Source organism: Epinephelus fuscoguttatus, linkage group LG22, assembly GCF_011397635.1.
Source record: "Epinephelus fuscoguttatus linkage group LG22, E.fuscoguttatus.final_Chr_v1".
Lineage (NCBI taxonomy): Eukaryota > Metazoa > Chordata > Actinopteri > Perciformes > Serranidae > Epinephelus > Epinephelus fuscoguttatus.
The window spans coordinates 17,963,825-17,981,889 of record NC_064773.1 but is presented as its reverse complement, the minus strand read 5'-3'; the positions used below and the strand labels follow the sequence as shown (position 1 = coordinate 17,981,889).

At 41.2% G+C, this 18,065-nt stretch overlaps 2 protein-coding genes across 4 annotated transcripts in view; one reads left to right on the top strand and one right to left on the bottom strand.

The window, feature by feature from the left end:
* The window catches only part of rpap3 (RNA polymerase II associated protein 3), a 46,108-nt gene extending 40,631 nt beyond the window's left edge, over nucleotides 1-5,477 (top strand). For 2 of the 3 annotated variants that reach the window (XM_049566339.1, XM_049566341.1), the window contains 6 exons: nucleotides 68-160; nucleotides 1,841-2,040; nucleotides 2,666-2,849; nucleotides 3,234-3,331; nucleotides 3,444-3,544; nucleotides 3,642-5,477. In XM_049566339.1, the coding sequence (XP_049422296.1) occupies nucleotides 68-160; nucleotides 1,841-2,040; nucleotides 2,666-2,849; nucleotides 3,234-3,331; nucleotides 3,444-3,544; nucleotides 3,642-3,727 (762 nt within the window). In that variant the 3' untranslated portion in view covers nucleotides 3,728-5,477. The remainder of the gene's footprint in view (nucleotides 1-67; nucleotides 161-1,840; nucleotides 2,041-2,665; nucleotides 2,850-3,233; nucleotides 3,332-3,443; nucleotides 3,545-3,641) is intronic. The other variant, XM_049566340.1, reaches the window with a different exon arrangement.
* Nucleotides 5,478-5,610: 133 nt separating this feature from the next.
* LOC125882559 (hemicentin-2-like) lies at nucleotides 5,611-17,621 on the bottom strand. Its single transcript, XM_049566330.1, has 13 exons — nucleotides 16,117-17,621; nucleotides 15,900-15,950; nucleotides 14,125-14,373; nucleotides 13,776-14,042; nucleotides 12,737-13,033; nucleotides 12,382-12,651; nucleotides 11,643-11,891; nucleotides 11,297-11,563; nucleotides 10,268-10,513; nucleotides 9,840-10,154; nucleotides 8,007-8,282; nucleotides 7,648-7,896; nucleotides 5,611-6,016 (listed from the first exon to the last, which is right to left on the bottom strand). Exons 1-13 carry the CDS (start codon nucleotides 16,169-16,171, stop codon nucleotides 5,994-5,996), a joined length of 2,814 nt encoding a protein of 937 aa, XP_049422287.1. The 5' UTR covers nucleotides 16,172-17,621; the 3' UTR covers nucleotides 5,611-5,993.
* Nucleotides 17,622-18,065: the final 444 nt, after the last annotated feature.

Sequence of the window (18,065 nt, the reverse complement as noted above, 5' to 3'; positions counted from 1 at the left end):
GACTTTATAAGGTTCGATCTTCTACAGTCTTCACTTCTCTTTTCTTTATGTTGTCGTGTTGTGTCAGGATGTGGCTTCCAGCGGCCTTCTTCAAACACCAGACAGCACACAGAGGAGAACCGTTCAGCCGATAGACAAACCAACACATCTGCAGTCAACTGTGAGTCTTGCTTTATTTATTTTTGCTTTACTTTTCCCATCAGTGCAGAGGACTTTTTTTTAAGCAAATGCAGTCCCTGCTACACCAAAGGCAGTTAAGATGGAGATCATTCTGATGCTATAAACACTGATATGTCTGACTGTGTTACAGGTGAAATGTTTAATGTATGAGCAGGAAAATGTGCTGTATATATGAATAAGTAAATATACAAACACTTCCCACATCCCGTATTTAAAGATCCGCTTTCTTTTCTTCATCTTCAAACTGTTTGTTGGAGAAAAAAAAAGATATTTGAAGACATAACTTCCGACTCTTGGAAGCTGTGACTAGTCTTTGTATTTTAAATCTTATTGGCTAAAAGATTATTTAAATTACTGAAAAAAATAGCTTACTTGATATTGAAAATAATCATTAAATTAATACTAATCATCACAATAATTGGAAATAATTTGTCAGTGTTTTTGTGCCTGTGAAAAGCAGATCAGTTAGTTAAAGTAACATAAATGGAACATGCTGTAGCATTATTCGTCCAGCAGGTGGCAGCAAAGACATCTGATTAAGGGGAGACAGCACCGATGAAAATGATGAAACTTTAAACAGATATCACTGTGAAACGTCCCCAATTAATTACCTACTTAAAGACAATTATTTTTTCCTTTTTTAAGTCTTCTCAAATTTGATGTTCAAATGTGCAAATGAGGCATTATTTATTAAATATATTTTAATTTCCAGAACAAAAATCTGAACATTAGATAAAGTCAGGTTCAAAATTCTTGTTTCAGTTTGCTGACTTGTTAGAGTTAAAGGGTTTTACAGAGGGAGTTTTTGATATCTTTTTTTATCACTCCATTAATCAGAAAAAAACCTGTTAACAGCCATTAAAAATATTTTTCACCATGTTTTTAGGAATAAAATGTTTGATAAATCAAGCTATGAAGGATGTATGAACAAACCCCTCTAATAAACCTTCAGAGTGTAGATATCGGAATACATGTGGGAAGTGTGGTGTATGATCTCTGGCTCAGATTATGAGAAAATGGCCAAAAAAGGCGTATATTGTACAAATTCCATACATTTTTACACAAAAAATGAGATACTACGGAGTAATAGGGTAAAAAAAATTAGCTAATAGAACTGAATCCATTACTTCGAGTAACTGGGATGTCAAACCCAGGAGTGACCTGACAAATGCTCTTTCTCTGGTTTGATGCCATACACCGCCTTTTGTTGTGTGTTGCATTCAGGAGCAGGGTGGCTGCATGTCCTTAAAATGTCTCAGTGTCCTAAATAAAAAAAGTATTAAATTGTTTTAAATTCTTACATTTTTGTTACATCACCAACGTAGTTTTTGGCGTTGGTGCTACAGGAAACATAATTTTAGAAGAGGGAAACAATATTCGACGCCGTGATTAAATGTTATGTTCATATATGCAAATGAAGCATTATCTGGTTAAATATGTGCGTTATACATACATTTTCAGAACAGAAATCTGAACTAAAAATGGACAACTAGATGTGTGTTTTGGTCATCTTCTTTCCACAAGTCTTTCCACAACTGTGTTTCAACTTAATATTTTAATCTGTCATTTGCTCTTTTTTGGTGTCTTTACTAGAATTAAATTTAATTAATGATCTGAGGCTTTTTGGTCTGACTGATTCTGATCATCTGCTGCTCTTCAGAAACCTCTGCGGAGAATTGAAATTGAGGAAGTGAGCGGAAAGGTGACGGTGTCTGAGGTGGAGTCAGTCGGGTCCAAGTCCTTCATCCAGGAGGTGACGAGGGAGGCGGAGGATGAATCCTCTCCACTGTCGACATCACCCAGTGCCAAGATGATCAAGATTGAGGAGATAGCAGAAGTTCCTACACCCTCGTCTGAGCAGTGAGTGGCACCTCTTGTTCTTGTGTGAGCTTAACCACGTCTGTGAAGCACTACATGTTGCATTATTTTGTGGGCTGTGGTATCCAGAGGTGTAGTGTAGGGGTGTGTCATATCCTTTTATACAGTCTATGGTCATATCATATAGTTCATGATAATGCTGGTATAATTTCTAATATCATGAAAAAATCATATTGTGATACTCGCAATATTTCAACTTGTTGACATATTGACATCATAAAGTTACCCACGGCAACAACAAGCATGGCTGAAAGCAAAATTATTACAGACTCTGCGGTGGTTCCAAAAAGAGGAGCAGCTTCAGTAGGGTGGAATAAACTGTGGCGTCCTGAATGTTTCATGAACAGCCCCCACTTCTCAGACTCTTTTAGTGAGTTACGGATCAGCGGCTCCTCTGGCAGCAGCACAGCGTCTCTCTCTCTCCTCTCTCACCTAGCACGTATGGGGGATATGTATGTATATGAATTTCACTGAGATTATGCGACTGCAAATTTTTCTTCACTTAGAGACAAAAAGTGGCGGAGCATTGTTCCAGCAGCACTACACCTCTGGTGGTATCCATTATTCCCACCTAGCAAACCATGTTCTGCTTCTTCTTCCCTGCTAGCAGAGAGACCAAACAGCCAGAGCAGAAGGAAATCGCTCATGCTCCTGTACCTGTACCTGCACCGTCAGCCAGCACCTCCCCGACAGTAACAGACCTGCCTCCTCCACCTACCAACAGCTTCCAGCTGGAGTCTGACCTCCGCAAGATCGGAAACCAGCCCGAAGTGATTTACAGATATCTGAGGGTGAGCTGTGTGTTTGGGGGCACAAAAATCAGACTGTTCGCACTCATTTACTGGTGACGGGATCATATTTGCCTGTTTCCTGTATAACAGCTCTGAGTACAGTGGAGTTTGTTGCTCTTTTACTTTTTGTTATTTGGATTTTCTTTTCTCAAACAACCTGCAACATTACAGTACAAACATTTTTCATGTGGTGGTCTGAGGTGCTTATTCCTTTATGATTTCCATGAAAGATGCAGATGTATTCTCATTTTAAATCATGATATCTACGACAAATCAGACAAACAAATCAGATTTGGTGCTGAACACAATCTAAATGTGAAGATCACTCTGCATTATTTTGTTTTAAGTGATCCTCTCGACCTTGTTTTTGTCCTCGTCTTGCAGCAAATCAAACCTGAGGCATATGCAAACATTTTCCACAATTCCCTGGAGCCTGACATTCTCAATCAGATCCTGAGGACGCTGCATGCTTTCTATATCAAGTGAGTTTTAAAAGATGCTCATAGAAATAAAAAAATCTGGCTTTCTATTAGGCATAAGCTGCATTACACAGGTGTAGTATTTTACTGTATATTAACCCCCGTCTTTCTACAGGAATGAAGCCCCGTCCATCACACTGGAGATCCTCAGGAGTCTGGCAAGTGTGAGGCGCTTCGACATGGCTGTCATGTTCCTGTCGTCCCAGGAGAAGAAAGGTTGAGTTTCTTTGATGTGCTGTTGCAGATGACTCACACTTTTCACCCACACATTCCGTCATATTAATAGCTGCTGTAACACTTCTTTCTTCCTCAGTGCTCAAAGAACTGTTTGACTTCCTTCACCGAGCTGAGCTGGACGAATCATCTGTCACAGCCTTACAGAGGAAATATGGTGTGTGACGCCGCACGTTCTAAAGACTTTTCATCTCAACACAAAGTGCTACATTATTTTCAAAGCCAATAAAGCATTGTAGTTATACTCTAATGCAGAATAAATTATCATTTAATTCACTTTAATTACATTGGACTGCTGTGTTATGGCTCTGATTAGATTCTATTCTATTAAAGTTGGAAATTCCCAAATTGTAGACTGTAACCCTGAACATGATGCATTTAAGTGTTACAGGAACAGTTCTCCCCAAAGTCAAATATATATTTTTCCTCTTACTTGTAGTGCTGTTTATCAGTCTAGATTGTGCTGGTGTGAGTTGCAGAGTGTTGGATATATCTGCTGTAGAGATGTCTGCCTTCTCTCTAACAAAATGGAACAAGATGGCACTCAGCTTGTGGTGCTCAAAGCACCAAATAAATACATTTGAAAAACTCAACAACAACGTCACTTTCCAGAAATCCTGACCCGCTTACTCAAGATAATCCACAGACCTTGTTGTGAGCAGTTTCATGTAGGAACTATTTTCTTTCTACCGAACTACACCCACCAACTCTATCACTGTGCAGAACCAAGCATATATCTACTGCTAGCTCATGTGGCACCACTGAGCTAGCTAACGTGACAGTTCAGTCGAGGAGGAAGCCATTAATATTAACATTTAGAGCTGTCACAATTACAAGCCTCTTGTCCATGAGTAGATGCACACTTCCTTCTGTGGGTAGAAAGAATATGGTTCCTACAATTACTCAAGATAATCCCTAGCAGAATTATGTAGGAACTATTTTCTTTCTACCCAACTACACCCACCAACTGTATTACCCTGCAGGAGGAAGCGTGCATCTACTAATGGACAATAGGCTCGTGCTTGTGACAGTGCAAGATGTTAACATTGATGGCGTCCTCCTTGGCTGAGCTATGACGTTAGCTAGCTCAGTGGTGCTAGGTGAGCTAGCAGTAGATGCATGCTTCCTTCTGTGCTGCGATATGGTTGGTGGGTGTAGTCCGGTGGAAAGAAAATATATGAAACAGCTCACAACAAGGTCTGTGGATTATCTTAAGTAACTGGGTCATGATTTCTGGAAAGAGACATTGATGTTGAGTTTTTCAAATGTGTTTTGTGTTTTTTGGCACTGTAAGCACCACAAACCAAGTGCCATCTAGTTCCATTATATTACACAGAAGGCAGACATCCCTACGGCTGATATCTCTGACATTCGGCAACTCACACCAAAACAATCTAGACTGAAAAATAGCACTACAGGTAAGAGGGAAAATGTGCACTTTTGATTTTGGGGTGAACTGTCCCTTTAAAGCTGATAAAAACAGAGACTTTCTGTGTCGAGACCTGTTAGTTGTGCAGCAGCTTATGTCATAAAAATCTGCAACTTTGCTGCACAACTGTTTCCATAAGTGTATAAGCATGCAATGCTGGCAGTATGTTTTTTTTTATCAGAAGAACTACATCTTAAAGGGGATTATACCCCAACAGAAGCGATGTTCTGTAATGTTTATAAGTAAGGTAGTTTTGAAAAAGTTTCCAGCTTTCCAAAACATTCTTGAATGCAGCGCAAGTATGGATTAGTCTCTGTGAGTACTCTGCCCTGTATAAATGTTCCTCTCATTCTGCCACAAAAAAATATTTTATCTGCTAAACTGGCTCCGTTTGACCGCATGAGAGAGGAGTCACAAGTATTCTGCTCATACAGATGTTAGTCTCTTTCAAGGAACTAAACAAATAAAGGTGTATTTTGTAACATGTGCTGGCTGTTGTTGAATCAGTCACTACAAAAGCGAAAAAAGTTTTGAACTCAGCACAACATAATCTCAGATGTGTCACACAGATGACGGATTAGCACCAGGCAGTCACACAGCACTGTAGCTCATTGTTTATTAAGAATAATGGTGCGTATTGTTTGGTAAGACAAATGGGAAAACATCATGAAAGAGAATGAGATTAGCTTTGTGTCAATAAAACCCCAAAAGTTGTTACTCAAACACACAATCCATATATATCCCTTCTTTATACCTGTCTAATCTCGTTCAGGGTCACAAAGAGGTTGGAACCTGTCCCAGCATGCATTGTGCTGAAATCAGGGAAACACCCCACTCAGGTCGCCTGTCCATCACTGTCAGAGTACACAATGCTTGTGCAAATACAACCATACATGTACAGTAAGTGTCGACAATAAGGAGATTGCCAAACTTTAACTATGAGCTCTCCTGTGTTCAGAGCTTTAGATCAGGAGAATGTAGCTGAGGAAGTTCTTCAGTGTCTCAGCATCCACACCAGTGAGGATCTGCAGGGGCAAACACATACATTAGAGTTATTTAACAGCTGTAAACTAAGCTGCCTTTCACAGTCAAAACAAAGTAACTACGTTTGGTTAAAATGGAGTAACAACCTACAGTATATCAGAATTTCTGCCCTGATAAATTTCCCTATAGTCAGAATTATTGTGACGTTGCCCTCTGAGAAGACAACTTGCTCTTGAGTTAAATTACGGATATATTTGAAATTGTGAAACTTTCTGTTGTCATCTTCATCTGTAATGTTTAAAGATACACTGTTAAACATGGTGGTCCGACCTATCTTGCACTTCTGTTGCTTTCCAAGCATCTTTGATAAACCAAATCTACCTGTATGGAGGCTAAACAATATACTGCTGTGGACAGGGCTGCAGCAAAATGTATTTTAGCCACCTAAAAAAAAAAAAATCTGTATGACTTTACTTGAACGCTAGTTTTGAAATATTTTCTCAGCTTAACCTTACACACTAACCAATCGAGTCAGTGGTACACCAGCATCTTTTGTCTTGCCTGGTAAAAATTACTGTGTTTGTCAGTGGAGTCTGGTGACTTTGAGATAACTGCTTTAGTTCCCCGTCAAAAAGGGCTGTCTGACAGCAAGGTGACGTGGTTAAAGATTTTAAATATAACATACACTTAAAATTGTCTATTTTTTTAAGTGGGTCTTCTTTTAGGTGAGGTGAGGTGGGGTAAGGTAAGGTTAGGTTGGTGTCTGTTCAGTGCCATAAATTCCATGACATGGGGGTTTCCAACCCTGCAGTTATTGTAAACAACCATTTTGATTCAAAATCAAATTATAATAAAACAATCACCCATAGGCTAAAGGGCAATATTTACATTTTTGGAAAAGACGGATAAAAATGAGCAGTTTCCATAAAAAGAAACAGCTCTTTAAATTTGCGGTAACTGGAAAACAGACATCACTGCATTCTGCCTGTCAATTACTGCACTGCCATAGAAAGATGGCTAACTAGACAGCTAAAGTAAGGCTACATAAAGTGATCGCTAGCTTGTAAGATAGCCACGGCTAGCATTAGCTAAAGATAAAGTTGGCATCTTTAAATGAAAAATACCCATTCCTTATTTGATTAAATAAGATAGCAGCTGAATCAATTATTTTGAAGAAGGAAAAACAATGCTAAACTCCTGCTAAAGATAGTTAGCTTAGCAGATCTCTGTTGCCATCCTTTTTTTTGACGTTCTCTTTCGAAATTTCATGTGATTTGGTAGATACATATAGATATATTTGGTGGTTTAAATCACATATTTAAAAGTATTAAATTGTAAATTCATGTATTTTATTGGAATCAATATGAATATTTCAAATACTTAGAAAGATAAAACTGAAGTTCATTATGAGGTTAATGTTTATTGGTAGATAGGCTACTGCAGTTTCTATGAGTTTTCATGAAGGTTATTAAAAGGCAGTTTTGTAGGTAATGTTTGAGTTCTGTGACAGTTAATTTCTTGTGTAAAGTAATCAGCCTAAAAAGATTTAAAATGGAGTTATTATAACCTTTTGAATGTGTTTAACAGTTTGCTTCACTGCCTCTGTAGTTACTACTTTTTGTCTTCGTAGAGTAGTATGTCTAAATACACTTCTCAGCCAACAACAGCCTACCTGAGACACTGAGCGTCTCATTGACCATCACCGTCTTCCCGGTGTATGTGTTCTCAGCCCGGCAGCTGATGGACTCTTTGGAAATGTGGCGGTTCACGTTTATGTCAATCTCACGTCCCGTCATAGTCTTCCCGAAAAAGGTCCACTTGAAGCTGCAGGAAGGAGTGCACTCAGCCACGCATTTTAAGCTCGCTGTGACCCCGATTTCAAGTGCATCTGGTCCTACGATGACCACATTTCTCGGTCCATCTGCAAGAGAAAAGCCACAAATACAAGCTAAAGCATGCTAAACCAGACAAAGTGGGGACAGCTATATAGAAAACCCTTTTCAACTATTTCAACTCTTGATATTTACTTACCAGGCACCACCACTATGGTCTCAGCCACTCTGCTTTCCTCTGTCACTGGGTTAGATGCCACACAGGTGAGGCTGGCCTCGTATGGAGGCGTTTCAGGTGTGAAGGATATGGAGGCATTTGTAGACAGGAGCATGCCGTGGTAAAACCAGTTGATGGAGCAGAGGGGAAAGCAGTCAGGTAAACACTGCAGCTCTGTTGTGGATCCAGGCAGAGCGAACATCACCTCACCCACCGGTGCTTCGTTGGGTTCCACAATGAGCACCTCATAGGGCCCATCTGAATAACATAACACCATATTGAAAAGTTAGTAGTGATTGGGTAGTCAATACATTCAATTGCCAGTACCTTAAAAGTTCTGTATGCATCATTCAGAGCATTAATATAGCCGCAAACCAGTATTTGCCATGGAAAGATATACTGGAGTGATGGCGTCCTAAGCAGAGAATGAAGTCATGCTACCTGTTTGTGTGTGTGTTGCAATCTGAACTTCTTCGTTCATAGTTGTGGTAAACTGGACTGTTCATTCCTATGAAAGTTGCTCAGTGGCGCAAGAAGCCAGAAAAATTCAACTGCTGCATATGATTGGCACCACTTCCGCACCATTAGGCCAATAGAGCAAGCGCACTGGAGACTGATGCCATCCGAGCTGACTACTTCCAATTTAGAGCTCCATTAACTTGAATGGGGATAAAATGATTTAATCATGCGGCTCTTCTCGGCTTTCCAAATGTAATCAGACTGAATGGATCAAATCCTGATAGTCAAACTTGTCATCTCGTGGGGGTTGTAACACTCCAAAAAATGTATCCACTGATTTACAGACGCCTCTTTCCCAATGGAAGTCCATGGGAAAAGGCCTTTTTGAGCCCAGGGGCATCATGTGACGACTTGGAAATTGTAATTCCTCTGTTTGGCTACTACGTCGAATTGGCTTCAAAGCCAGGCGCACTTCCTAAGCACCTTGGCGCAAGAAGCCAAAACAGTGTGACTTCCAGTGCGTAAAAGTACCCGAACCTTGCGTGTTCTTGGGCCCATAGAGCAGACGCATGAGAGCGCACTATTGCTGGCTAAGTTGCTAACTTCGGGTTTTGCTCTTTGCTAACTTGAGTAGAGATAAAATGATTTAATCATGTGGCTCTTCCAGACTTCCGAAATGTTATCTGACCCAAAGGGTCAAATACCAGTAGTGAAACGAGTCATTGCACAGGGGTTGTGGTGCTCAAAAAATCTATCCTCTGATTGACAGAAGTCTCTTTCTCAATGTAAATCAAAGAGAAAAGGTCTTTTTGGACCAAGTGGCATCACATGACAAACCCAGAAGTTGTAATTCCACAACTGACCACTTTGCCAGTGCAGGTATGCATCTCACTTGCTAGCATATATCTGCTGCTCTGCACTGCACTCATATCGCGGTTACTGCTGATATCAGGTCAGCGTAGTTTCAGAAGCGTAGCGTCCACCCTCTGGTTCCCCCAGATTAACACCATTAGATCTGTCAGTACTGTTGCTGTGTTTGGTGCTGTTTATGGAGTGAGCACTGCTAGCTGTTAGCCGCCGCCTCAGCCACCTCCATGTTGAGAACTGTGTCTGTACAAATCAAATTCTTTGAATTGCACATAGACACCTTCAAATAAAAAAAACTGACATCTTGGGAAGACTGAGGTGAGAAGATTGATACCACTCTCTTATGTCTGTACACTAAATATGAAGCTATGGCCAACAGTGGAATATCTTATCTTAGCTTAGCATAAAGACTGGGAGTTACTGCTCTCAGCCAAGAAATAACAGTGAATGAAGTTACAGCTACATTAAGTTTGGCCCTGGTATACTCACAGTTTACTTCCATCAGGTAGCCAACTGACAGGATGGGGGTTCCACCCTCGACCCCTAGCAATTTGTTGTAGTAGACAGTGTGGTTCCCAAACTCTACTACCAAACATTGGTACAACCCTCCATCCTCTGGCAAGAGAGAACTGAAGGTGACTGTGGTGTTGTCAGGGGAGAAATGCACTCTTTTAGATGCTGGAATTTGGCGTTCGTTCTTGAGCCACGTGATGGAGGCTGGATCCAGAGGGCCAACACACTGCAGAGAGAAAGGCTTGCCTGCAACTGGCAGGGCCTGGGAGGTGGGGCGCACCAAGAATGGGTCTGTGCAGGGAGAATATAAAACATGAAGTGACAGCAAAAGTGGTGAACATTGGTAGTTTACTAAGGCTCCTACAACATATCTCAAATCTGTGGGAGCAGCAGCACAGACTCACCAATGACAGTGATGTTCATAGTGGCGGTGATAGTGGCGTTAGATAAAATGTTGATTGCCTCACAGGTCAGAAGCTCCCATTTAGCGTAGTCACTAACCGTGATCTCCAGCTGACTGCCTTTGTAAGTCTTCCCCAAGAACCTCCAAGTGAATGTACAGGATGGAGTGCAGAAGGCAAAGCATTCGTATGTGTACTTTTTTCCAATTGCCACCTCAACGTCACCATTGATGGCAATTTTGGATAAACCTACAGAAGGAGATGATATCAGACATTTGAATATATTGTGCTCATTTTACAAGATTACAGCAAATCATGTGCAATCATCATCAAATTCAAATAATCCAACAGGTGATTTTGCAGTAAAAATGTAAATTCCAGGTAAATTCTAAAACCTGAATGTTGTCAAAATGCAATTAAGGATTAATATAATGTGTCTTAATGGCCTCTAAACTCATAGAGTTGATACCAGTTAGGGGTGCAGATCTAAGTGGCAGTTTCAGGGGCCAAAAAATGAAGCCAATGCAGAAGTGCCAGAAACTGCAGTTCCTCTAATGGCCACTTGAGGCTGGCTCCAAGAGTTAATCAGTTCCAATAGACCCTTATGTGAAAATGCCTAACATGTTTACAGCCTGGTACAAAAAATTATCGACGTTAACCATAGATGTGAATGCAGCATGGTGACCAAGCTAGCAGCTAGCTCTGGGGTTAGCTCCACCCTTTCATCCAAATTTATTTTGTATAACCTGTGTGAGTCACAGCGGTAGCCAATTCAGAATTATTTTTGCTGAAATACAACTTTGGGGTCATTAGTCTCTACCTCATAGTTTTATATACACACTCTTGAACCAATTACGTCTGACAGAGTTCTTAATCTTAACCAACAGTTTCATCATCATGCTCGAGCTGTAGAGGCCCTCCAACTGTAAGTCAGGTAATATTGTGTATGGGAAAATTAATGCAACTTTTCTTCTGGAATTAACATCTCTATTGATTGTTAATTCTCATTAGAGGTTAATTTCTTGTACATACTTGCCACTGGCAGCTGCAGAGTCTTATAGATGAAGAGATGAGAGACGGTGTCCTGAGCCTTACAGATCAGAGTTTCAGACAGGATAGCATTAGCGGGTGGTGCGACAGAAATGGTGTTGCCTTGTGCCGTATTGATTGTCTCCTCCCCCATGGCAACAGTCCACGAGTAGCTGCAGGAGGAGGGGCAGTCAGCTGAGCAGGTAAAGGTGGCCGCAGCTCCTGCGCTCAGAAAAGCTGCACCGCTGATGTGTATATTTGATGGTCCAGCTTAAAAGATGGAAATCAGTATAAGGTATGCCTCCTAAAAAATGTAGCTATGAATTCATTTTTTTTTAAAAGTTATTACCTATCACTTGCAGTGTCTTTTGGGAAGTGACTGATGCTCCTGTAGCAGGGTTGACCGCTGTGCAGGTCAGCTTTAGTGTTGGCTGTAGTTCATGAAGCTGCAAGCTCAGCTTTGGGCCCTGAGAGGTCATATTGCCCCTGGTCCAGGTGAACTGGCATGTTGGGTAGCAGCTGGCTGAGCACTGGAAATTATACAGCTTTCCAGCAGTCATTATGTCGACCCCGCTGATCACCACTGCGGACGGCCCATCTGCAATTGGAAGTAAAACAGATGGCTACATGGATACATCAGACTGGCACATACGGGTACTTCACAAAATGTCAAGGCCACACCTCATTTCTGGGGGAAAGAAGATCCTATTTATATCAATGCAATTTGATGTGTATGGATTATAGTCTAGAAGTAAGTCAGTAAGAAGTAAGCATTCTCCGTAAGGAGGCAGGTTGAGGTGGTGGAGGGTCACAAAGCAAAGGACTAACCTTAACCCAAAACACAAAACCCAGGACTTTCCCCAGGAAACCCGTGTTGAGAACCATGTACACTTTGAGTGAACTTTGAGTCATTCAAAGGTACATTGTCACCATGTTTCTTTTCCTTTTCCTAAACCTAACTTAAGTAACTCTCCGTTAAGTATATAAGGTCATTCAAGGGGCGCAAATTTGTGAGATATCATATGAACTGTTGTATGAGGATACCTCACCACATAATGCCATTACTGTGATGACTCTGGTATACTCACAGTTTACTTGCATCTTGTAGCCAACAGACTGTATGCGTGGGCCCCCCTCTGTCACCACACATTGGTATAAACCGTCATCCTCCTGCAGGAGCGGACTGAAGATCATCATGATGTTGTCAGGGGAGAAATGCACTCTTTCAGACACTGGCATTGGGCGTTTATTCTTCAGCCATGTAACTGAGGCTGGGTTCTGAGTGCCAACACACTGCAGAAAGAAAGACTTGCCTGCAACTGACAGGGCCTGGGAGATGGGACGCACTGAGAACGGATCTGTGCAGGGAGAATGTTTAAAACACCAAGTATGAATATGAAAGTAATGCTGTGAATACTTAATACCAAGGTGGTACAGACTCACCAGTGACAGTGAGGTCCAAAGTGGAGGTGGTCTTGGCATGAGATGCAGTGTTCGTTGCCTCACAGGTCAGAGGCTCAATCCTAGAGTAGTCACTTAAAGTGATCTCCAGCTCATTGGAAGACTTTTTCTGGTCCCCCTGATGCATGATGGGCATCTGCATTTGCTTACCCTTGAAAGTCTTGCCCATGTACTTCCATGAAAAGCTGCAGGACGGGATGCACAGGGCGTAGCACCTGTACAGGTACTCTTTACCCATTGTCACTGCGCTGGGACCAGCAATGCTGATGTCAGATATGCCTAAGGAAGGAGAATGAGATAAATAAGTTTTAAATGTACAGAATTACGCTATTTTTTCTCTGCTGAACTACAGCTGTCAACTGTATCACCTCGCAGAAAGAACCGCGTATCTACTGCTAGCTCACCTAGCATCACTGAGCTAGCTAACGTTACAGCTCAGCCGAGGAGGACGCCATTAATGTTTACATCTCTCGCTGTCATGAGTAGAGCCTCTCCTCCATCAGTAGATGCACACTTCCTTCTGCATGTTTATACAGTTGGTGGGTGTAGTTCGGTAGAAAGAAAATAGTTCCTACATGAAACTGCTCACAACAAGGTCTGTGGATTATCTTGAGTTGGGTCATGGTTTCTGGAAAGAGACACTGATGTTTAGATTTACAAATGTTTATTTTTTGCACTTTGAGCGTCACAAGTCGAGTGCCATGTAATTGCTTCATATTTGAGAGAAGGCAGACATCTCTACGGCCGATATCTCCAACACTCGGAAAGCTTACATGATAAAATGTAGTATGAAAGTCTGAGTTCTAGGACTCGTCTAAGGACTGTCTAAGACCATAGAAATAACGTATGAATTTTAAAAATGGGCGTACTTCCTTCTAAGTATTCAAGATAATGAAAATTAAAACACAAACTGCTTTAACAGTAAACACGCACATTTCTTAATGCAGCATCAGTGGGGTTGATTTCTAGTTTGTTGCTTAATAATATTTCATTTGCACCCACGGTAAGTTTTTTCACATACTTGCAACAGGCAGTCTCACAGACGAGGAGACGTAGAGATGTGACACGGTGTCCTGAGCCTCACAGATTAGATCTTCATAGAGGACAGTACTGCGAGCTGGAGTGACACGAATGGTGTTGCTGTCTGCAGTGCGGAGCGTCTCCCCTTTCCAGACAACACTCCACGAGTAGCTGCAGGAGGGGTAGCAGTTGGCCGAGCATGTAAAGATGGATTCAGCTCCGACAGTCAGAAAGGCTGGACCACTGATGTGTATGTTTGATGGCCCAGCTGGAAAGATGGAAATAGATTTGGTTGAAGGAAGCGCTGCTGAAGGAGCAAATGAATTTGAATTCACTTTGGTCACTCATACCCGTCACTTGCAGCGTTTTGTGGACAGTAGCTGACCTCCGTGTTGTGGGGTTGATCACTGTGCAGGTCAAGGTCTGCGTTGGCATGATGTGCAGGAGCTGCAGGCTCAGCTCGGGGCCCTGTGAGGTCACGTTACCCCTGCTCCAGCTGTACTTGCAGCCTGGGTAGCAATTGGCCGTGCACTTGAAACCATATGGGATTCCCACTGTCACCACATCAACCCCACTGATCTCCACTGAGGACGGCCCGTCTGCAGTGGGAAGTGGAACAGACATTTTTTTCAGTTAAAAAAATATTAAAGGAAATTGAAGCTAATAATGAGGACTGACACACAGCCATGAATGGATAACTGAACAGGTCTACTGGGCATAATAGCCCAGGGGCCCAATGTGTCAGGGCCCCCAGGCCTTGCAAAATGTCCCTCACATTAACACGTGAAAATTACCATGAAGAAAAAAAAAGAGATGCAAAACAACAACCAAGACACTAAATGACCTCAAAGACACACAAAATCAACAAAAAAGACATAAAATTACGCCAAGGACACAAAATCAACCAAAAAAAAAACAAAAACACAAAATGACCGTAAAGATACACAAAATCAATTAAAAAGACATAAAATGACCTTTAAGACACACAAAATCAACAAAAAAAGCCACATAATTACGTCACAGAGACACAAAAATACCCCAAAGAAATACAAAATGACTTTAAAGAGACACAATACAGCCAAAAGAGACAAAAAGGGACATAAAATGACCCCACAGAGACACAAAATCAACAAAAAAGACACACAAAAGAGACAAAAAGGACACAAAATGACCTTTAAGACACATAAAATCAACAAAAAAGACAAAATATGACATTAAGACAAATAAAAGCAACAAAAAAAGACATAAAATGACCCCACAGAGACACAAAATACACAATAAAGACACAAAATGACCTTAAAGACACACAAAATCAATCAAAAAGACATAAAACGACTACAAAGATACAAAATCAACAAATAAAAACTTAAAATGACCCCACAGAGACACAAAATCAACTAGAGCACTCGCAGAGCGCAGCTCGGATTTCCCGCCATTTTATTATTTTATCCACTTCGCTTCAACCGATCACCACCAAATTTTTTTCATCTGTTCCTTGTCCCATTATCAACCCTTCCTGAAATTTTTTTTTAAAATCCGTTCAGAACTTTTCAAGTTATTTTGCAGACAAACAGACCAACACCGGCGAAAACATAACCTCCTTGGTGGAGGTAACAAAAAAAGGCACAAAATGAGCTAACAGAGACACAAAATCAAGAAAAAAAACCCCCACATGATTACGTCACAGAGACACAAAAGTACCCCAAAGAGAAACAAAATGACTTTAAAGTGTAACGATACAGCAAGAAATAAAAAGGAAAAAGATAGAGGAAAAACAAAATTACCCCAGAGACATGCACAGTTGCCTCAAAGGGACACAAATATAACTACAACAACTACAAGTAGACACAAAATGACCTCAAAGAGACACAAAACCACAAAAAGATGCATATAACAACTGCAAAAAGACCTAAGACAGTAACAAAGAAGCAAAACCACCACAAAGTGTGTGTGACTTGCTCCAATGTGGAAGTGGTGGTACAGTAGGGCTTGTGTCCAGGGGCCCATTGTCTCATAACTTGCCCGTGCAGACAGCACAATAAAAGAATCACCAAAGAGCTGCTTTAATGCACTTTTCAAACATTTGAAGACTGTAGTTATGGGTAAGAATCAGAATAAGTCTTACATGAGGTCTCCCCCATGGTTCCTCCCTCTGCAGGTTCACTGGCAGAAAACCCTTGGATATGAGCAAAGGGGATAAATTAACATGATGCATTTTCTGCTGTAACACTGTAAACTAAACAAATTAGTATAATAAAGAATGTCTACAATAATGAGCATTTAACTGATAGTTGTGCCAAAATGCTACAAGCAGATGTTGACCCAGCAGGTCAGCGTCTCACCTGCCAGGCAGGTGAGCAGCAGCAGCAGCAGCAGAGGGGCTGAGTGATGATCCATGGTGCTGCAGACAGTCTGGACAACTATCCACACACTCCTGTGACCATCCACTCTCTTATAGTGCACAGCACAACGCCTCTCCTACTGTTATCACCCACTCGTTAAAAACACAGACAACAAATGATTGAATATTACTGGCAGCATTGTAAAGCTTATCAGCGTTATTCTCTGCAGAGGGTGTGCATGCAAGCAGCCGACATAATGTCAGCTTTTGTCTTCTGTGGGTTGTGCTTTTATTTGTCTCTTTTGTATCAGCCTACATTTACACATGTCAATAGTCTAAACTCACTTTATTACAGCGTCCTGACAAAATAAAACTCCAGCTGCCGCCAAGATCTGATACGTTTCGGTGTTTTAATCATGGTCCTGTAATGTATTGACCTTGTATTTACCTATGTATGTATTGTGTTGTCAACCTCAATCAAAGTTAGTACCAAGCTTTTCCCTCTGCTTTCAGTAATGGTACGTATGGCCCTCCCCATTGCAGCTCCAGCTACTCCTAGCCTTGCCAGCGCTTTACAAATTGAGCACCCAGCAAATCCCCTGCAGCCCACTACAACTGGCCCGCAGAGGGCCCACTAGTGTCAGCTTCTGCACTGCTCCACCAGCTCTTGGTATTTACAGAAGCACGCTTACATATTTATTTATTTCTGCTTCTCTGCAGAGCTCGATTTGCATACTAAACTGTGGTGGCTGTGACAGGAGACCACCCAGTCACCAGAAGATGTTGGCACTGTACTTTTCTGCAAACCAGGGATACATTACATTTGTATGTTGCATATTTATCATAAAGGTTTATAAAGTGACGCATGAGCTGACTTTGAAATCGGGGGATGGTGGATGTCACCTGGGTGAGACACATACCGCTGTTTAAGACCAACAAATAACTAAACTGTTTGTTTTTTCTGAAGTGAGACTTTTTTTTATTGCAACTTGTTGCTAAAAAGCCAGCGATTGTTTATTGCAAAGATATCACTGTGTTGTCAGCCAGGTTAGCGACACAAAAAGTGGCTCTCTTTTTTTTTGTTCAGCAACACAATGAGAAAACTACCAAAGATTTTTTCCTCGTGATTAAAATAAAATAAAATAACTTTTGCACTCATTGCCAAATATGCTAATGATAGAATTTGCTTAAAAAAAAAAAAAAATTAATTAATTTTTTTTAAGTTTAACTTAAATTGGCGAAAGCTGAAAAAATGTATTTGCTGAAAGTATCACGACAGTCACACAGATAGTCTGTGAAAAATATCATGTTCCTCGTCCTCTTCTGAATGCTTCTAATGGCATTTACAAGAGTCCACTGCAGCTGAACAAAAACAACCAACCCGAGGAGTCTCTGAGAGGCCGTTTACATGTACACGGTGATTTTGATAAACGGAGACATCTTCCTTCGTTTGTGCCCTTCGTTTACATGCAAACGGAGATTTCTCCTCTGAAAACGAGTCTTTCTAAAAACCTCGGCCAGAGTGGAGATTTTGGAAAACTCCGGTTGCGCGTTTGCATGTAAACTGAGATAAACGGAGATAGACGGAGTTATAGGCAGCCGACGTCACAGTATGTGCCGGAACTTGCGCCTGTGTCAAAAGTGTGACCTATGTTGCTATGGTGACAATGGATACATGGAAGGCTTGAGCTTCTCGCCACACTGCCACCTACAGGTTTGCCATGCTCTTGTGTATATATACACGGGTAAGTGTGAACGAAGATCTTTTTGAAAACGGAGACGGTGAAATGTCCGTTTATGAAAATAGCCGGCAACGTGTAAACGGCCTCTGATGCAGCTGTCAGTCATGTAAAGCAATTGCTCGTTAACTTAGGTCAAACTGTTAAACAAGGCAGCGCTGATCAAACATTAATCAAAATTCTGTGGTTGCATTGCCTATTTAAATGTTTT

Coding starts and splice junctions, on each gene's coding strand:
- LOC125882559 (XM_049566330.1), bottom strand. CDS start 16,171: ATGGATCATCACTCAGCCCCTCTGCTGCTGCTGCTGCTGCTCACCTGC. Junction 7,897..8,006: donor GACCATAGTGGTGGTGCCTG/GTAAGTAAATAT, acceptor TTTCTCTTGCAG/ATGGACCGAGAAATGTGGTC. Junction 6,017..7,647: donor TGAGACGCTCAGTGTCTCAG/GTAGGCTGTTGT, acceptor TTGCCCCTGCAG/ATCCTCACTGGTGTGGATGC.